Source organism: Dermacentor albipictus, chromosome 6 (genome assembly GCF_038994185.2).
Source record: "Dermacentor albipictus isolate Rhodes 1998 colony chromosome 6, USDA_Dalb.pri_finalv2, whole genome shotgun sequence".
NCBI lineage: Eukaryota > Metazoa > Arthropoda > Arachnida > Ixodida > Ixodidae > Dermacentor > Dermacentor albipictus.
The window spans coordinates 86652993-86675075 of NC_091826.1; the positions used below are offsets into that span (position 1 = coordinate 86652993).

Genomic DNA, 22083 nt, shown 5'->3' on the forward strand with positions numbered 1-22083 from the left:
TCGTGCGCAGCCTGGACGATTTCTCAACGTAACCATACCCAGCCCTGCAAAGCCGTGTACACACCAGAAGTGAGGAAACTGTATGCCATTGCCGCGGCTGCAACATCGAAGGTGAGTGCAGCTGCAATCTTATTGCGATAGCAATTGTATGGACACTCCAAGCGCACTACTGCCGTCGACCTCGCCGTGAGGTTCCCTAAAAAGTCCAAGGGCGATGAAACCGTGGCCGCGCGCCGTATGCTGTGTGTGTGAGTGAAATCGTGCGAGGGCGATCCGGCAATCGCGGCTCATTTTCGCGCACGCAGCGGCGGAAAGCGGGGGTGGAAGCGCGCCGCCTTCCGTCGCGCGCAAGGCTTCGGAGGCGGGGGGGGGGGGGAGATTAGGCAGGGGTGGCACGTACTGCTCCGAGCGAGCTCGCGCGCTCGGCCGGGCCGCTGCATCGTGAAAGCATCCGCAACGGGCACAGAGTCCGCGCGGCGCTGTATTTTCGCGGCGTAGTTCTCGTTCGCGCGAGTGGCTGCACGAAGGTCAATTCGCTCGCTGCTGCTACCGCGTTTCTTCACTTCAGCGTTTTGACGGCGAGTTTCCGCGGTCATCTAGCGAAATGTGTTCATGTTGGCTTGTCCGGGCGTGACGCCGTGCTCGTTAATTAATATAGTATGTCTATGTTTGCAAGTTCAGACGGCCAATAAAACTACTGTCCTTAGTTCGTGCAGCTGTAAAGAAAGTAGAATATACCTGCAATAGCAGCTTCTCTGATGCTGTATGGTTAAACTCTGCTTCACAATATGTCCCTACAAGCGATGATGCGGTCTTAAGCCTCCTCAGTAACCAGGTATTGCTCAAAGGGTAACACTTTACGGATGAATTGAAACTCTCTAGTACATGGCAGTGCGGCAACCGAATTCATGAATCGCAAGCAACTCCGATAAAAGTATATAAGAAAAAAAACTTGAGATGCATGAAAATCAAAGAATGTGGTACATGAATGGCTTCGAATTTCTATAACAGTGTTAACGTCCTCATGCCCAAAGGGTGTAATTACCCGTGATGTACTCGTATTTGTAAACGTTTCTCCAAACCCCATCTTTCATTGACCCCGAGGTATCTTCAAGCGCGAGCTAAGTGCTTCTTTGCTTTCGGCTATATTTTAGGCATGCAATGTTGCATGCGAATCCGCAATGCCGATTGCTCCACTAATTTGCTTTCCCCTACATATTAGTAGAACGTTTAACCATATCTAGTGTACTTCATTGTTATACCCGAAGAATCATTGCACACTTCAAGAAAGTACTTTAGCAAAGTATGAAAAAACGGGCCTTAGTACTTCCATGCTCTCCCCTATGTCCGGCACTTGTTGCTCTGTGACTCGCCGTGTCCACTGCGAGCTCCGCTCGGCGTTGCAGCCGTCACCACCCGAAAACTGCTGTGGATCTTCTCAATGCGGATTACCGTAATGAAAGGTAAATCTGACTAGCCCGGAAGCCTCGCTTCTCAATTAACGACGCAAAGATGGTCCTAAGTCTGTTGTAGCGGCAAAGGCTCGGCAAAGTCGTGTAAATCCAATTTGGGTACTTCGGCGGAAACCCTTTTACCCTTCGCAACGCTAGACTTCACCTCATCTTTCCTATTTTTTTTTGCAAAGAAAATCCCGTATAGGAAAGTAATAGATAAGGAAGTCCACATTTAAGCTGGCTAGCAAGGTCGGGACATTAAAAAAATACGAAAAGGCGTCGCAAGGAAAAAATAATCGGCGTATGCCACGAATACGTGGGAACGGCGAAGCTCTCTCTCCGATGTGTATACGCGAATATTGGAAAAAAAATGGAATGCCAGTGGGGACTCAAAATACATTATTCATGCAAATGTAGCCCAATTAGGCAGGCGCAACGCAATGACGGAAATGTTAAGGAATAGGTACACGAGGCGTCAGTTTCAAAGCGACGCGAGGGCGCAGTAAACTCATTGGATGCAACGCACACGTGTCCTTTGGCGTTTTGTACTGCACGTCACAGCCACCACTCGCAAGACAGTTTCATCCCGTTATGCATCGTCAGAAACTTCAACGTTCGTAATCGCCGATGCGACTTCAACAAGCACTGTTTCACATGGTTACAAGAACGTCGTGTAACGGTGGCGATGCATCGACCGAACGTGCGACTGGCATCTTCGCGAGTGTGTGCATTTTCTTGGCGTTGCTGTTTATTGATCTGTCCCAATGGTTGGTCAGTATGGGCACAGTGTAGTAATGCCATAGCGCTGTAGTAGTACTTATATAGACATAAAATAACGGCATATCGGAGGCCCAAGCGCAAACTGTAACGAAATTTCATTTTTGCTAAATAGGCCTGTCTACGTGCGTCATCGATGATTTCTTCGTGAAATGCTCGATGGCGTTAATCTCGCTGCACGTGAGTGCTAGTCACGTGGTACTTAAGAACGAAACAGGAAAAAAAACATTCTTTGGGTATTTCTCACTCAGTTCTACAACCTTTACATTGAAGATTTTGCGTTTACATCAATTCCTTAAAAGCTGATTAAATAATTATTGCAATGTATTACCTAAGCTTGTAGTAAAAATACATAGTGTGGCTCAAACTAGTTTTGAACGTGCAAGGTAGCACGCGCACGCAGCTGCTGGGACGTCACAGTCATCACAATTTAACTAAGGTATCGCATACTTTGAGACTTAGCGGTGCTTAGTTGTGGTCTAGCTTTGAATATGTTTGACATTCTTTGGGAACTGGCGACGATTTATCAAGACTGTCGAAGCGTTATCGGTACTGCCGAAGCGGTTGTCTAAATATGCGTAAGCATTTTGCCACTAAAAAAAACTTGAATTATGGGGTTTTACGTGCCAAAACCACTTTCTGATTATGAGGCACGCTTAGTGGAGGACTCCGGAAATTTTGACTACCTGGGGTTCTTTAATTTCGCCCCCATCGAAATGCGGCCGCCGTGGCTGGGATTCGATCCCGCGACCTCGTGCTCAGCAGCCCAACACCATAGCCACTGAACAACCATGGCGGGTTCATTTTGCCACTAGCTCACCTCCGCGCAGCCCGGTGTCATTTTCAGTGTTATGAAACTTTATCCGACCTGTATAAACGACAGCGCTGCGGACGGTGGCGCAAAGTGAATTGATGACGCAAGAAAAATACTGCAGGTGGCGGTGCCAGGCACAGTGATAGCTTTCCAATCAATCAATCAATCAATCAATCAATCAATCAATCAATCAATCAATCAATCAATCAATCAATCAATCAATTTATTCATGTATCAATGTGCATGGAGGGGTGAAAAAAAGCTGCCGATAGCGCAGCTTAGTGGGTTCTCGCCCCCGTACGATTGAGCAGGAACCGTTTACATCAAGCGGAAGCACCCCCTATCATTAAAAGCTGTTATCGCTCTTTAGCGCCTTATCCACCCGTGTCGAAGCACTATCAACCCTGATTTAAGCGTATTCCGTCGGCGGTTGCGTATGGCGCGGCCGCGCAAGGGAAGAAAGTGGGGAGATAGCACGCCGTCTTGCTCCATCGCGTGCAAAGCTCCGGGTGAGGGAGGGAGGGGCTCCGGCGGCGGCCGCGCGGGCCCTATCTTGAAAGCGATCTTCGATGGGGACAGAGTGCGCAGAGAGCTCATAGCTTGTTTTAAACGCTGACGCATTTAAAACTTAGTGACTGAACGGTACCACCGCGTACGTTGCTTTTCAATAGCGTTTCTATAGCCTGTGGAGACGCTGTTGCTGAGACGCTGGGCTTTTCAGGGAAGGCGTAGACGCGGTCGTTGAGATGCTGCACCTCCGGTCGCAACGTGTGCTGTCAAAGGCGGTCGCTGCACGCGGTTCTAATGTGGTCCTTGAAGAAGTGTTTTTCGAAGTTACGGTTGGCTCCAGTGTTCGGGTAAGGCACGGTTGTAAGCGAAGCACCGCGCGTAACTCGTAGTGCAACAAAGTGCCACAAATAACTACTACCTCTGAAAGCATACTGATGCCATTCTTGGATAGCAACTGGGGTTGGTTCTCGTTTTGTTTGTGGATTTCAAGACTGGCTACTGGCAATTTCCAAGTCCGGGATCGCGAAAAGACGGTCTTTCCGAAGCGCTCAGGAGCAGGACGTTATACAATTACGCCTTGAGATGTCATCGCCGTCGTCATCAGCTTATTTTATGTCCTCTGCAAGACGACGGCAACTTCCAGCGGTCACCAATCACCGCTGTCTTGCGCTAGGTGATTGCAAGTTATGCCTATACAAACTTCTTAATTACGTCTCGCCACCTAATCTCTGCTGTCCTCGACTGCGCTTCCTTAATTCTTTTGGCAGCCATTCTGTAACCCCAATGGTCCACGAGTTATCTGCCCTATTATACGCATTACATGGCCTGCCCAACTCAGTTTTTCACACTTATTGTCAACTAGAATATCGGATACCCGTGTTTCCATGTCAATATACACCATTGTCTCCCTGTTTAAGTTATACCTTAAATATTTCGTTCCATCGCTAGTTGTGCGATCCTTATTCTCGAGCTTCATCGTTCTGTTAGCACGAGTAGAATGCAACGTTGTGTACACTTTTATTTTTAAAAAGAGCGCTAAGTTTCCGCTCATGATTTCGGAATGCCTGCCATATGAGCTCCAACCCAGTTTTATTCTGTCAATTTTTTTGTCTTGTTCATGACGTCCTGTGTATAATAATTCTAGATAAACGTACGCTAGCACAGTTTCTGGAAGCTGACTACCAATGATGAATTTTGTTATCTTGCTACGTATTGAACATTACTATAGTTTTATGCATATTATTCTTGAACCATACTCTTACACTTTCTCGGCTAGGACTCAGTCATTGCCTGCAATTCATCCCCAGCGTCTCTGAACCGGACGATGTCATTTGCAAGCCTAGGTTGCTGAGATGTTCACCGCTTATCTTAATTCTCTTCTAATCCTTTCCCGTCGAGTAAATTGAATACTTCAAAGCATGCAGTGAAAATATTGGAGAGGTTGTTTCTCCTTGCCGACCCCTTTCTTGAGCGGTATGTTCACGCTTTTCCTGTGGGGAATTATGATAGCTGTGGAGTGTTTATATATATTTGCTAAGATATTTACGTATGCTTTCTATTTGTCCTTGATTACACAATGCCTCCATATATGCTGATATCTCCACTCAATCAAATGCATTCTTGTAATCTGTGAAAGCTATATAGCGAGGCTGATATATATATAAATATATATAGTTCCGCCGAGATGCCGATGGTGTTCCGCCGTGTGGCAGCACCATCCTATGGCGTCCACCGACCATTCCGCTTTCAATTCCCTCCGCCTCACAAAGCTGCAATGTAGCGCCATTTCGCAGGAATGCCAGGAAACTTTCCCGCGCGCGAAAGCCACGAGCACTCAAGCACACGTGGACACATCTCACTCGATGACCGCGGAAACTCCCTATCAGAACGCTGGAGTGAGGAAGCGCGGCAACAGCAGCGTGCACATTGGCTTTCGTGCTGTCTCTCGCTGCAACGCGAACTTAGCAGCGAAACTACAGCGCACACGAAGCTATCAGCACTCGGCGCACACTCTTCCCATTGCAAATCACTTTCAAAATAAGGCCGTCGCGCCCGCGCCATATGCAGCAGCCACCGACGTAGAACGCCCCTCCACCCCAGCCTCCCCTCCCCTCGGTGCCTTGCGCGAGACGGAAGACGGCGCGCTTGCTCCCTCCTTTCCTCCGTTCCGAAAGTGAGATTAAGCCGCCATTGTCGGCTCACCCTCGCACGTTTAGCTCCCACACACACAGCATACGGTGTGCGGCGACGATGTCATCGCTCTTGGACGTTATACGGAACATACGCCGACGCCGATACCGACGGCAGTAATGCACTTGGAGTGTCCATATAATTGCTATCGCAATAAAATTATTTTTTTTTTGCATGGGCGTGCAACGTGAGATTGTCCTAATGCATGACGCTGGTCAAACAGGCGCACGTAGGTAGTGCTACTCGATTTCAGCCTTTATGCCTAAGCTGCGAAGAAAAAAAAAACATTAGCGGCACCTGTGGTTCCCTAACTTTTGCTTTCGAATTTACATGGCGCAGATTTTGCTGGAGCTCGATCGGCAGTGAACAACACATTCGTGTTAAAATAGAATGCCATGCCGCCGGACGAGACAAAAATACGAAGAAATACCATAGTGCCACCATAGTTGCGTGGAACGTTTCCGTATTTCGCGGGGTTTCTTTGAGCCTTAGAAAGCATTTTACATACCACGTATTAAGCTACAGAAAGCTTGTTCGGAAATTATTAGGGATGGTCTACGGTTTCCTATTACCCACTACTTCTTGTGAGCGCAATTTCTGAGCAATTGAAAAATTTAGAACTAGTTATGTATTTAGCTAGGTGAAATACAAATAATAATCTGACTGGCTCCCAGCAACGGCAAACACTACCTCGGTTCTGCCCAGCTACATGTCACTTGCATATCTTTTTAAATTTTGACACAGGTTACGCGGGCCATGTGCTATAATATGCCGTTTATCTGAAACCAAACCAACGAAAAGAAATACACAACGATGCCTGCTTGAGGGATGAGGGCGTCCACAAGTCGGAGATTTCCTGGCACAACGTCGCTTGCGATGTGCTTGCACGTTGACTTACTTGTGCTCTCTAAATTCTTGTGCAGGAAGACTGTGACGGGCTGCATTCACGACCTGCATCTTTTGAGGACTTTTCCGGGTTCTTGGATTGGTTGTCTACATCAATAGGTAATTTTCTTAACGGAGCATCTTCAATTGAATGGCGGCAGCTCGTCAAAAAACAAGCAACTGTCCATAAACAAACAGGAAGTACTTGTTATCATAACGTATTCAGGTCGAGAAATACGTTCGTGCGGCGCTGTGAGGCAAGCATTTATGGTACCAGATGTGATACAGCATACTGTTATGGATTGCTTTGTGGGGGAAAGTGGAGATTGGTTTTTCTCGCAGAACGAGACATTTAGTGGCATGAAATAAAGTTTGCGTGTGCTATACTCCTTTTTAAACCATTATTGGTGTAGAATAGGTAAGAAATAGTAAATTTTAGCAGCGTTTACGATGAAGGTAGCATGGGGCTTGTCACGTTCCAAGACATAATGACAGCAGCAGTAAAAATTAACTCTCGGAAGAAAAGGAAGGTTTTCTTTGTAATTCCATGATACTTGCAATTACTATGGATATGAAAAATACCACGAAGACAATCTCTGTCAATAAGCCCAGCTTATATAGACTGAAGCTATCCGTTTGTAAAACAAGGATGACATCATCACTTTTTAATGAAACCTGAGTAGCTTGACCTGCGAAAAAAGCTGCCCATTTCTTAGTCATGCGTAAACAGTTTCCAATGGTACTTCGATATTTTTCTAGTTCTCTGGAATTGAAACGTTTGTTTCGACTTGTTCGCAAAATATTCCCTTCACTGTAATGTTTCATCGTAGTGATGCACGATCATTCTCGTTCGTGAAACCGCAAACAAGCATTTTCTTAGAAAGGTAAGATTATTTTATCCACATGTGGAATAAACAAAGGCTTGTCTAGTAGCTTCACAAGAAAATAAATATTGACGCATTAAGAGGTTACCCTTACGGTAAGGGGAAGGAGTTTGAGGGAGTCAATTTCAACGTCAAGGGCAACAGGCCATCAAAGCAGAAGGGGACAAGGTGCCAGCAAAGACATTATTGACCCATCGTCAAGTCTCTGGGCGTCACATGTTGTGTTTGTGAAATAGAAAGACCGTACGTGGAGATCCTGCGTTGACTAACACCACCTCAATCGCATCACAAAGAAGGACGTCTACCCACTACCTCGTGTAGACAACGCCCTTGATTATCTCCGTAGTGCCCAGTGCTTTTTGCCCACCGACCTTTGTTCTAGGTATTGGCAAAGCGCCCTGTGTAGTCTGGATCGGGAAATATAGCCTTTATAGCGCGCACTGAACTTTAGCATAAGGTTGAAGGTGTCAATTGAAGCCTTTTTGCCTTGGGTAACCCTCTGGCGAATTTTGAGTGCATGATCAACCCTTCAAGGGTTTAAGTGGGCAAAATTGGGCGCATACATTCAGCCAGCGCCTCACGGCGATTCTTGGTGTTTGTAGCAACCCTGGTGTGCAGCTCAACTGGGAATAAATGCCGTCAGATAACTGTGCCTGGACATCTTGTCGACATTTCTTCGAATACGACTTCATTAGGGGGAAAATTCGCGCCGTCAGATATTTCCTGTGCCGCAGTCAGCAAAAGGTGTCCACGGCTTCGCGTGAAACTTCCTCTTACTTTCACTGCATTGTGAAAAACTTCACCTCCATAGATCCGCAGTTGCCGGAAAGCGTGAGAAGTAGTCAGGGATATTTGAAGGCTATCGCGTTATGCTGTTAAAGGCGCAGCTTAAGCGCCGTCCAATTTTTTTTCAGCGGAATTGTATACGCCTAGGGTACCATAGAATTTTCGTGTCCGCACACACAATCTATCAATAGCTCACACCCCCGTAAGCAAGAAAATAATGCAATGACTCGTAGTCCCGTAATGTTCATGGCTACTCCCTTTGCATGGGTTAGATGCGATTTGACTACCCCAGTTGTCGTCGGCGATTTGAATGTGGATTTGTCGGGACCGAATACGGAGTGGTTTACGCGTTTCATGTTGTAGGCATATCCCTTGCGATGCCACACCGATCCGGCCCAACCGACTGCCCAGAAGCGTGCGGGCATTGGTTTGACGTCATCAAACGACCACAAAGCCATTGTGACCATCGTTACTTCAATGACAATAAGTGATGCAGTGAAGTCTTTATCACAAGTTCTCTCACCACGATGTTAACAACTCCACAGGTCATCCAACTTTGCAGGGCGGAATTGCCTTTTTTTTTTTTAGCTGCACCAACTTTGTGAAAATTGCCCTTGACGAAGCGCACAGTTCCAACCCTTGAACTAAATTACTCCACTATAGGGCACCACTATAGGAGAAGTCAAAACTATGAATTGATTAGCGTAATAACACTAGTTATCTTTTTTATTTGCTCACTTTACAGCACATATATCAAATTACCAAGTGTAGCCGGTGAGTTCGCAAGCCGTATTCATTTGGAACGAATTCTCAGAATTACGCCAGTTTCTGCATAGTGACTTTTAATGTGTACGACGAAATGCGTTGGCGTTCCAGTTACTTTTGTGCATCAACGCATAAGAGAGTGCTTTCATAAAAAAATTAAGTGAAAGAATAGTTTGTTTTTACCGCAAGTCTGACGGCGCATATTTCGAAAATTGGTGCCATCTTCCGAATTCGTTCTAAGTCGATATGCCTTGCATGCTCACCATCTACAATTCGTAGGTTGAAATATGTTTCGTAGGGTAATTAATTCAACATGTAATTATCGTAGTTTTGTTAATTATTCAGTAAATCAGTTTTATTCATGGTAGAAGTAATGGCCGCTTCACTGAATAATTTGCATAAGGGGTTATATAATTGTGCTATTCACTATTTAGGTTAAGGATTATAGAATTGCGCTATCTGCCACAGGCAATTTTTTTAGAGTTGGCGCAGCTAAACACACACACAGCACACACGCACACGCACGCCCGCGCACGCACGCACACACGCACACGCACACGCACACAGGCACACACACTCACACACGCACGCAGGCACGCTGTACATATTCTGTACTGTCAATGCGATTTTTTCTTGATGTGGCTGCGCCATCTCGTTCACGGTGTGCACGCACTGACTTCTTTCTCCTCGTGCGCAGCCTGGACGATTTCTCAACCTTACCATACCAAGCCCTGCCAAGCCGGGCACAGGCCAGAAGTGAGGAAACTGTATACCATTGCCGCTGCTGCAACGTCGATGGTGAGAGCAGCTGCGATCTTACTACGATAGCAATTGTATGGACACTCCAAGCGCACTATATACTGCTGTCGCCGTCGCTGTGAGGTTCCGTATAAAGTCTAGGCTCATTCACACCGGCGACTTGAGGAGGCCGCGTGACCATTTGCGACTCGCGATCAAAAAGCGACCGAAGGCGACTGATGTTCCATCGGCAAGCCCGGCTGAGCGCGACCCGCAAGTCGCAATCCCGGAGATTATCGTTCTCAGCGACAACTCTCGGAATCTACGCGGAATTTGAACGCGACGCCGGAGGAGGCCGGATGTAGACACACGAAAGATCACTTCCTGTGCGCCGCTGATTGGTTTATCAGTTTTGCGACCACGGTCGCGCGACTGAAAAATCGCGCAGAGAGCGACTGGCCCAGAATGGTCGCTTTTCAAGAAAGGCGACCGTTTGCGACCATTTGCGACCAACTTGATCGCGCGACCAAGTTGGTCGCCAAGCGACCAGTCGCAAACGGTCGCAAACAGTCGCAAACGGTCCCTTTTCTCGAAAAGAGACCATTTTGGGCCAGTCGTTTCTGCGCGATTTTTCAGTCGCGCGACCGTGGTTGCAAAACTGATAAACCAAACAGCGGTTCACTGGAAGTGATCTTCCATGTGTCTACATCCGGCCTCCTCCCGCGTCGCGGCAAATTCCGCGTAGATTCCGAGAGTTCTCGCTGAGAACTCTAATCTCCGGGATTGCGAACTGCGGGTCGCGCTCAGCCGGGCTTGCCGAAGGAACATCAGTCGTCTTCGGTCGCTTTTTGATCGCGAGTCGCAAATGGTCGCGCGACCTCCTCAATTCGCCGGTGTGAATGAGCCATAATAAGGGCGATGAAACCGTGGTCGCGCACCGTATGCTGTATGTGCTAGTGAAATCGTGTGAGGGCGCGAGCGGGCAATCATGGCTCAATCTCGCGCACGCATCGGCGGAAGGCGGGGGTGGAAGCGCGCCGCCTTCCGTCGCGTGCAAGGCTTCGGGAGGAGGGTAGGCTGGGGTGGCGCGTTCGTGCGCTCGACGCGACGTCGCTCGTGATGTACTCGCATTTGTAAACGCTTCTCCAAACGCTATACTTCATTGCAGCCCAGGTATTTTCATGCGCTTCATTATATCCGAGCGTAGTGCTTCTTTGCTTTCCGCTATATTTTACGCATGCTATGTTGCTGCGAATCCGCACTGCTGATTGCTCCACTAATTTGCTTTCCCCTACATATCGGTAGAACGTTTAACCATATCTAGATTACTTCATTGTTATACTCGAAGAATCATTGCAGGCTTCAAGAAAGTACTTTAGGAAAGTACTTTATGAAAATACTGGCCTTAGTACTTCCGTGCTCTCCCCTATGTCCGGCACTTGTTGCTCTGTGACTCGCCGTGTCCTAGCCACTGCAACTCTGCCAGGTGTTGCCGCCGCACCACCCGAAAACTGCTGTGGATCGTCCCAATGCGGACTGCCGTAATGAAAGGTAAATCTGACTTGCCCGGAAGCCTCGCTTCTCAATTAACGACGCAAAGATGGTCCTAAGTCGGTTGTAGTGGCAAAGGCTCGGCAAAGTCGTGTAAATCCAATTTGGGTACTTCAGCGAAAACCCTTTTACCCTTCGCAACGCTAGACTTCACCTCCTCTTTCCCCTTTTTTGCAAATAAAATCCCCGTATAGGAAAGTAACTCATAAGGAAGTCCGTATTTAAGCAGGGTAGCAAGTTCTGGTCACTAAAAAAATCACTAAAAATCGACTGATGTTACGCATGTGTGGGAATGGCGAAGCTTTCTCCGATGTGTACGCGAATATTTAAAAAAAGATGAATGCCAATGACTCAAAATACAGTATTCGTGCAAATGTAACTCGATCAGGCAGACGCAACACAATGACGGAAATGTTTAGGAATACGTACATGAGGCGTCAGTTTCAAAGCGACGCAAGGGCGCAGTAAATTTATTGGATGCAGTGTACGCGTGTCCTTTGGCGTTTTGTGCTGCACGTCACAGCCACCACTCGCAAGACAGTTTCATCCCGTTATGCATCGTCAGAAACTTCAATGTTCCTAATCGCCGATGCGACTTCAACAAGCACTGTTTCACATGGTTACAAGAACGTCGTGTAACGGATGCGATGCATCGACCGAACGTGCGACTCGCATCTTCTCGAGTCTGTTCTTTTTCTTGGCGTTGCTGTTGATCTGTCCCAATGGGTGGTCAGTATGGGCACAGTGTAGCAATGCCATAGCGCTGTAGTAGTACCTATATAGACATAAACGAACGGCATATCGGACGCCCAAAAGCAAACTGTAACGAAATTTCATTTTTAAAAGATTAAACTATGGGGTTTTACGTGCCAAAACAACTTTCTGATTATGAGGCACGCCGTAGTGGAGGACTCCGAAAATTTTGGCCACGTGGAGTTCCTTAACGTGAAAATTTGACTTCGGCTAAATAGGCCTACGTGCGTCATCGATCATTTGTTCGTCGCATTAGTGAGGGATTTAACCTCACTGCGCGCAAGTGCTAGTCACGTGGTACTTCGCAAAAAACACAGAAAAATACATTCTTTGGGTATTTCTCAGTAAGTTCTACATCCTCTACATTGAAGATTTTGCGCTTACATGAATACTTTAAAGGTTGGTTAAATAATTATGGCAATCAATTACCTAAGCTTCTAGTAAAAATAGACTGTTGTTATTTTTGCACGTGCAAGGTGGCGCGCGCACGCTGCTGGTGGGACGTCCCAGTCATCACAACTTAAGTAAGCTATCGCATACATTGAGATTTAGCTTTGCTTCGTTCTGGTCTAGCTTTGAATACGTTTGGCATGCTTTGGGAACTAGCAACGATTTGTCGAGACTGCCGAAGCGTTTTCGCGGGCTGATCCCGAATAATGTGCAACCTGTTACAGCAAAAAAAAAAAAAAAAAAAAAAATCTCGCAGAAACTTTTCTGTAGGTTGTCTAAGTATGCGTAAGCATTTTGCCACTTGCTTGTCTCCACGCAGTCCGGCTTCATTATCAGTGTTATGAAACTTGATACAACCAGTATAAACGACAGCGCTGCGGCGACACGAACTGTTGCGGACGGCGGTGCAAGGTGAATTGATGACGCAAAAGAACTACTCCAGGTGAGGGTGCCAGGTGCGGTGATAACGTTTCAATCAATCAATCAATCAATCAATCAATCAATCAATCAATCAATCAATCAATCAATCAATCAATTTATTCACATATCAGTGTACATGGAGGGGTTAAAGAAAAGGCTGCCGATAAGGCAGCTTGACGGGTTCTCACCCCCGTACGATTGAGCAGCAACCGTCCACATCAAGCAGAAGCACCCCCGATCATAATGAGCCGTTATCGCTCTTTAGCGGCTTATCAACCGTGATGAACCGTACTCCGGCAGCGGTTGCGCATGGCGCAGCCGCGTAACGGAGGAAAGCGGGGAGGTCGCACTCCGTCTTGTTCCATCGCGTGCAAGGCTTCGGGTGGTGGGAGGGAGGGGGAGGGGCGTTCTACTCCGGCGGCGGCCGCACGCGCCCTATTTTGAACGCGATCTGCGATGGAGGCAGAGTGCGGCGAATTCTGATAGCCTGTTCTAAATGCTGACGCATTTGAAACTGCATTGCGAAACGGTGCCACCGCATACGTTGCTGAGGAGAGCATTTCTGTAGCCTCTTGAGACGCTGTTGTTGAGACGCCGGGCCTCTGATCGAAGGGACAGACGCTGTCGTTTGAGATGCTGCATCTCGGGTAACAACGTGTGCGATCAAAAGCGGTCGCTGCACCCGGTTCTATTCTGCTCCTTGAAGAAGTGTTTTTCGAAGTAACGGCTGGCTCCAGTGTTCGGGTAAGGCACGGTTTTGAAGCCCCACGCGTAACACATAGTGCAACATAGTGCCAAGAATAACTACTTCCGAAAGCATACTAAAGCCGTCTTGGATAGCAGCTGGGGATGGTTCTTATAGATGTTTTTGGTTGTGGACGTCAAGACTAGTTACTGGCAATTTCCAAGTCCAAGAGCGATCGCGAAAAGTCGGTCTTTCCGAAGTGCTCAGGAGGAGGACGTTATACAATATGCCTTGAGATATGACTGTCATGGTCAGCTTATGCCATCTCCCCTGCAAGACGACGGCCGCTTCGCGTGGTCTCCAGTTACCGCTGTCTTGCGCTAGGTGATTGCTAGTTATGCCTACAGATTTCCTAATTACATCTCGCCACCTAATCTCTGCTATCCTCGACCGTGCTTCCTTTCTTTTGGCACCCATTCTGTAGCTCTAGTGGTCCACCTGTTATCTGCCCTACCCATTACAAGGCCTGCCCAGCTCCGTTTTTCCCACTTAACGTCAACTAGAATATCGGATACCCCCGTTTGCTTAGCAATATACACCGCTGACTTCCTGTCTAATTACGTTATGCCTTAAGTATTTCGTTCCATCACTGGTTGCGTGATCCTTAACTTATTCTCGAGCGTCATCGTTATATGTTAGCACCGGTAGAATGCAATGTTGTACACTTTTATTTTTAAGAATAGCGGTAAATTGCCGCTCATGATTTGGCGATGCCTTCCATATGAGCTCCAACCCAGTTTTATTCTTCTGTAACCTTTCTTCTCATGTTCAGGGCCTCCTGTGTATAATTTATTTAAACATACGCTTGCACAGTTTCTAGAGGCTGACTACAAATCATGAATTTTGGTTACCTTGCTATAAATTGAGCATTACTTTAGTGTTCTGCATATTATTTATTTATTTATTTATTTATTTATTTATTTATTTATTTATTTATTTTACATACTTTCAAGGCCCTAAGGCACTACAGAAAGGAGTGGTACATACAAAGCAATGTAATATGCAGACAATGGTATGCAGGCAACGTTAAGCGATAGCGTGGTAGACTGCTGTTTTCAATGAAGTTACATCTGTGATCTGAACGATGGAAGCAGGAAGGTGGTTCCAGTCGACACTTGTGCGGGGTAAAAAAGAATCATGATACTTGTTCGTTCGGGAGGATGGGACGGCAACTTTATATCTGTGGTCTGAACGGGACGAAGTGTAGGAAGGTGGGGTGATAAGTTGATTCTTGAGCACCTGGTTTGAGTGATAAACCTTGTGAAATAGGCACAGACGAGCACATTTGCGGCGTAAAGAAAGATCTGGCAGATTCAGGGTTATTTTCATACATGTAACACTGGAATGGCGGGAATAGTTAGATAAAATAAAGCGAGCTGCTCGATTTTGAATTGCTTCAAGTGTTACGGTTAGTGATGCTTGATTGTTATCCCAAATGGCAGATGCGTATTCAAGTTTTGAGCGAACTAGGGTTTTGTAGAGCGTCAATTTTACCGAAGTAGGAACGGTAGAAAAGTTACGACGAAGATATACTAGCATACGATTAGCATTAGCAGTAATATAATTAGTATGCAAATTCCATGAAAGATCATTAGTTATGTGAAGGCCAAGATATTTGTGAGAGTTAACGGATGCTAATGAAGTGTCATTCAGTACATATCGACACTGATTGCTATCGCTGGTTTTACGTGATATGCGCATTGATTTACACTTGTTAGCGTTAAGTTTCATGAGCCATTTTTTAGACCAGAGTGATATGTTGTGAAGATCTTGCAGTTTATCTGAATCATCAGGGTTAGTAACCTTTCGGTATATTACGCAATCGTCTGCGAACAAATTAATTGATGATGACTTTACACAGTTAGGGAGATCATTAATATAAACCAAGAAGAGTAGAGGCCCCAAGACGGAGCCTTGTGGCACTCCGGATGTAACTGTTAACAATGCAGATGAAGAGTTATTGGTTGTGACATACTGAGTTCGATTAGAAAGAAACTGTTTAATCCAAGACAACACATTTGGGTCAATATTAAGTTGATTAAGTTTATGGATAAGTAGGTTATGACATACGGTATCGAAAGCTTTGGCAAAATCTAAAAAAATACAGTCAATATCGAATCCTTGATCTAAGGCGGCAAACAAATCGTTAGTGAAGCAAAGAAGTTGAGTATCGCATGAAAAAGTTTTTCTAAAACCGTGTTGAGATGGATGGAAGAACGAGTTGCTTTCCAGGAAATCGATGAGGTGAGAATAGATTACGTGTTCTAAGAGTTTGCATGGAATGCTGGTTAATGAGATGGGTCGGTAATTCTCAGGACATAATGCGTTACCTGATTTATGGACTGGAACCACCCTCGCCGTTTTCCAGTCTGAAGGAAGCGATGAGCACTGTACTGACTGAGTATACAGTTTAGATAGAATTATAGATTAAAATAATGCAGTACATTTTAACATTTTTGAATTAATAAGATCAGGACCTGCAGAAGCTGAGATCTTTTGATTATCAATCAAACGGTTAATACCAACCCAATCGAATAATATGGGATCCATAGCACAGAACAAGGAATCAGGAATATTTGGTAAATCGGCAAAGTTATCATCACAAAATAATGAGGTAAACACTTCATTTAACACGTTGCAACACTGGTTTTCGTCAACATCACTGCCATCTACATGAACTAAATGAATGGAGTCAGCTTGCTTGTCGCCAACAATACTCCAGAATTTACGCGGGTGAGTTAGTAAGAGGGATGGCAATGTGACATTAAAATAGGTTTTTTTGGCATTGCTAGCCGCATAAACGTACTCAGCTTCTGCACGATGGTAAGCATCCCAGCGATCGGCAAAATTGGTTTCTCTGGCACGACGGAAGATACGTTTCTTTTTGTTGCGAAGTCGCTTAAGGTGATTATTGAACCAAGGTGAGCGTGAGTCATAAGGAATCTTCCTTCGAGGTACATATCGGTTAATTAAGTCGAGCAATTCATTTTTGGAGAGCTTCCAGTTTTCTTCGACAGATCTTTCATCGAATTTGATAAGGTAGTTGCTGGTAAACGTTTCCAGTTCACTGGTCATTGAGGGTATGTCAGCGCGGTTATAGTCAACAATAATTTTAGATCGTCTCTTGGTAGATACATGCATTTTCAACGTGAAATTAATAATGGAGTGATCACTTACACCTTGGAGGTAAGTTAGTTTACAAACAAGGTCAGGCACAGTGGTGAAAATAAGGTCCAGGATGTTAGATGACGTAGAAGTTTTACGGGTGGGTTCGTGTACTAACTGTGACAGGTTAAAGTCTGAACAGATATTCAGAAATTGTGCATCCTCGGATGAGCTTTTTGCCAGGGTATGGAACCCGAAATCACTTCTCCACAGAATATTAGGAAAATTGAAGTCCCCCAGAATAAACAAAGGTGACGTAGGGTACCTAACAGTTAGATTGTTGAGAACATCATAGAAATCATCGCAGAAAGATTTTGGTGCTGTTGGGGGTCTATAGCAAGCGCAAAAAATGCAGTCACGATTATCAATAACAACACGTACGCACACAAGTTCTAAAGCAGACACTACTGGAACATTAGATGAAGAAAGTTGGTCATTCATAGCAATTAAAACACCCCCGCCAACACGAACATCACGGTCGTACCGGTAGATATTGTAGCTTTTTTCACATTCGAAAATCTCAGCGTTTCTTATTTTTGCCGAAAGCCACGTTTCTGAAAGGACAACTATGTCAGCTGAGCATGCGTCAATGCGAGATGATAAAGTTGTTCGTTTATTAAGAATACTGCGTGCATTGGTGAAAAAGATTGAAGCACCATCTGCAGATAGGGGAGATAGCTACGCCGATCTGTCATGCGCTGGGTTAGCAGGTGCTTTGCGAGTAGAAGTTGCACGCGCCTCTCCAGGGGATACCAGTTCACAAACAGTGTCAGTGACTGCGCTGTATATGTTGGCTTTATTGTTAATGACTAGTTTATTAAAACGAAGTGAAAAAGGCTGGCCGCTAGACTTGCCGAATTCGAGAAGTTTTTTTCGTGTCAATCGCGTTGCCCTGCAGAAATCTTCGCTAATGGAAACACCTGTACTTTTCAATTTAGATTTCTGTGAGAGAATACTTTCTTTGGTTTTGAAGGACGAAAACTTCACGATGATTGGGCGCGTCTTATTTGCAACATAAGCACCCAACCTATGTGCTCTCTCCACCATGCCATCTGTAATACGCAAATTTAAATGGCGTGAGAGAAGCTCAAAGATATGCTCTTCCGATTGTGTCCAAGTCTCGGAAACGCTGTCCGGGATGCCAAAAAACAGTAAATTATGTCGCCGTGACCTATCCTCTAGATCATCAAGACGCGAGGCCAACGCAATACTTTCAGACTTAACGGCCTGGGCAACAGAACTACTGATATCTGCTGTGGGTAGCGCTGTTTCAAGACATTCGACAGTAGATTCAAGATTTACCAATCTGCATGCAAGATCTGCGACTGTATGTGAAAGTTCCTCTTGGTTTTCTTTTAGCTCAGCAAATGCATGCATCACCTCTGAGTGGCGATTGTCGATTTTCGTTGAAAGGGCTCCTATGGCGTCAAGCAATTCTTTGTGCGATTTGCTAGAGTTAGCGTTTAGCGGACCGGGATTTTCTTCTATATCCCCGCAAAGCAGTAAAAGTTTCGCAACAAAAATGCATTCGCACAGAGTATCGTAAAGCACACTGGGGCATGGGAGCAGCAGCAGGCAAAGATTGTTCGATCGTTTAGAATTAAGAGATGGAGTACCACCAACCTGCACATGCAAGAAAAGGGGATTCGTGAGCGACATCATTTTTGCCGCTCTCCCGTGCCCACTGAAGGCGGACAGTCGACGCCAGTCCTTTAAGGGCTCGCTGTGGAGTGATGGCACTGGTGTTGTCGATGTGCCGCTTGAGCGCAATGCAAAAGCACTGCGCAGGTCACGTAGGGCGAAGCAGTCATCTTCGCTGATTGCAGTCGTGACTGTCAGGGGTGGTCTTGAGTTCAGCACAGGTGACGATAAAGGAACACTTGGTCGACCGGGAAGCAGGGAAAGCCACACACCGGTTAGGGCAACAAGTTGCGCATGCAAGAAAAGGGGATTCGTGAGCGACATCATTTTTGCCGCTCTCCCGTGCCCACTCAACCATTCAACCATACTCTTCTTACACTTTCTCCGCTAGGACTCAATCATTTCTTGCAATTTATTCCCAGCGTTTCGGAACCGATGTAATTTGCAAACCGTACGTTGCCGAGATGTTCACTGTTGATCCCTCCTAATCTTTTCCCGTTTAATAGCTTGAATACTTCGAAGCATGCATTGAAAATATTGGAGAGGTCTGCTTGCCGACCCCTTTCTTGACCGGTATGTTCACGCTTTTCCTGTGGGGAATTGGGATAGCTGTGGAGTGTTTATAGATATTTGCTAAGATATTCATGTATGCTTTATGTTGTAGTCCTCATTGATTACGCAATGCGTCCATATATCCTGATATCACTACTGAATCAAATGTTTTTGTAAATGTAAGGGAGGCTGATATATATATATATATATATATATATATATATATATTCGCGACAGTGGCAAACGAAAAGTGTGCGCGATGCACATGCATCCTAACCACAAAGCACACATCGCCTGCCTTTTTGGCCGCCTGTACAGGTGTTCCGCCGAGATACGCGTATATATGACAGCACCATCTCCCTTTCAATTCCTACCGCATCAGAAAACGGCAATGTAGCGCCATTTCGCAGGGATGCCAGGAAATTTTCATGATTGCGTGACGTACGCACAGTCGAGAGCATAAGGCTAAAGACCTCGGCATCAGCAAAAGAAAGCGAAGTTTTGCCCGAAAGGTGAAGTATCGATTGCGACAGCAAATTAGTAGACAGCTATACGTAGTAAGGATAGTAGCTTTATCGTCCGTATGAAGTTGTAAAGATTCGCTTACTAAATTTCTAAAATGCAAACAGAAATACGCCCCATCCTCTGATAAATTAATCGCTTATTGCTTAATTCGACCGAAGCTCGAGTACGTCTGTAGTATCTGGGATCCTTACACTCGATGTAACATAAAAAAAACTTGAACGAATTCAAAGACAGGCTATCCGGTTTGTTTACAACAAATTTTCGATATTCGACTCTCTAACTGAACTAACGACATCTAATAGTATTCCTACACCTGAATCGCGTCGAAAAAAAATACAGCTCGACTTTCTTTCTCAGTTACTTAATAACAAACTGGCACTCGACCTCGCTATATATGTAAGTCCACTAATAATGAGACCTACTGGCCAACATCATGAAAATACTCTAACCCCCTATTTAGCCCCCCCCCCGAACCAACCTATTTAAATACTCTTTCTTTCCACACACCATCAGTCACTGGAACGACTTGCCTTTATAAAAGTTGTATCAGCATTGTTTACCTTTTGTGTCAGCATTATTACTGTATTGTTGCAGCATTTTGTTGTATCAGCATTGTTTTACTTGTGACCTAATATTGTACTTTATCCACTCTGGATGGACTTCGTGTGCGCAGTATGTATTAAAGAAATAAATTAGTAAGCATGGTGCCACGTGCTCATAAGCAAAGGTGAAGACATCTCGCTCGATGACCGCGGAAACTCCCGATCAGAACGCTGGAGTGAGGAAGTGCGGCAGCAGCAGCGAGCGAATTGACTTTCGTGCTGTCTCTCGCTGCAACGCGCACTTAGCGGTGAAAATACAGCGCACACGAAGCTATCAGCACTCGGCGCACGCTCTTACAATTGCAAATCACTCAAGATAAGGCCCTCACGGCCGCGCCATATGCAGCAGCCACCGGCGTAGAACGCCCCTCCCCCCCGCAGCCTCCCCTCCCCTCGGTGCCTTGCGCGAGACGGAAGACGGCGCGCTTCCTCCCTGCTTTCCTCCGTTGCTAGCGTGAGATTGAACATGACGCCGACGCCGACACCGACGGCAAAAATGCGCTTGGAGTGTCCATATAATTGCTATCGCAATAAAATTATCTTTAGCATGGGCGTGCAACGTGAAATTGTCTTAATGCAGGGCCCTGGTCAAACAGGTGCACGTAGGTAGTGCTACTTGATTTCAGCATTTAGTCCTAGGCTCCGAAGAAAAAAAATTAGCGGCACTTCTCGTTTTCTAAGTTTTGCTTTAGAATTTCCATGGCGAAGATTTTGCTGGAGCTTGATCGGCAGGGAACAACACATTCGTGTTAAAATAGAATGCCATGCCGCCGGATACGACAAGAATAAAAAAAATACAAACAACTGCCACCATAGTTGCGTGGAGCTTTTCCGTATTTCGCGGGGTTTTTTTTTTCAGGCCCAGAAAAAAAAAATTTCCGTAGCACGTATTGAGCAACAGAAAGCTCGTTCGGGAATTATTTGGGATGGTCTACGGTTTCCTGTTAGACACTACTTCCTGTGAGCGCAATTTCTAAGCAATTGAAAAATTTAGAACTAGTTATGTAATTACCTAGGTGAAATGGAAAAAATAATCTGAGTGGCTCCCAGCAACGGCAAACACTACCTCGGTTCTGCCCAGCTACATGTCACTTGCATATCTTTTTTAAATTTTGACACACGTTACGCAGGCCACGTGGTATAATATGCCGTTTATCTGAAACCAAACCAACGAGAAAAAATACCGAACGATGCCTGCTTGATTTTGCTGCAGCTCGATCGGAAGAACAACACAGTCGTGTTAAAATAGAAAGTCATGCTGCCGGACAAAACAAAAATATACGAAGACGTACGAAAAGATGTCACGATAGTCGCGTGGAAATTTTTTCGTATTTCGCGGGTTTCCATTCAGGCTTATAAGAAACATTTATGTAGCACTTATTGAGCAACAGAATGCTTGTTCGGGAGTTATTCGGGTTGGTCTACGACTTCCTGTTAGACACTACTTCTGTGGCAATTTTTGAGCTGTTCAAAAATTTATAACTAATTATATAGTTTGGTGAAATACAAAAATAATCTGACTGGCTCCGAGCAATGGCAAACACTACCTCTGTTCTGCCCAGCTACATGTCACTTGCATATATTTTTTAATTTTGACGCAAGTTACGTGGGACACGTGGTATAATATGCCGTTTATCTGAAACTAAACCAACGAAAAAAAAACAAAAAACTATGCTTGCTTATGGAATGAGGGTGCTCAGAAGTCGGACATTTCCTGGCGCAACGTCGCTTGCGATGTGCTTGCACGTTGACTTACTTGTGCTCTCTAAATTCTTGTGCAGGAGCACATTCTGACGGGCTGCATTCACGACCTGCATCTTTTGAGGACTTTTTCTGGTTCTTGAATTGGTTGTCTACATCAAGTAGGTAATTTTCT

General features: G+C 45.5%; 1 protein-coding gene across 30 annotated transcripts in view; it reads left to right on the plus strand.

Moving 5' to 3' along the window:
* Window positions 1-22083, plus strand: part of LOC139061270 (uncharacterized) — a 66980-nt gene that overhangs the window by 13197 nt on the left and 31700 nt on the right. For 24 of the 30 annotated variants that reach the window (XR_011515295.1, XR_011515298.1, XR_011515296.1 and 21 more), the window contains exons 4-7: window positions 11-111; window positions 6669-6750; window positions 9763-9863; window positions 21989-22069. Coding sequence is in view for 1 of the 30 variants with exons in the window: in XM_070540990.1 (XP_070397091.1) it covers window positions 9861-9863 (3 nt within the window). In the remaining 29 variants the exon portion in view is untranslated. Of the gene's footprint in view, window positions 1-10; window positions 112-6668; window positions 6751-9762; window positions 9864-12611; window positions 12632-21988; window positions 22074-22083 lie in introns of those variants that run through there. The other 6 variants (XR_011515309.1, XR_011515316.1, XR_011515311.1 and 3 more) reach the window with 3 other exon arrangements.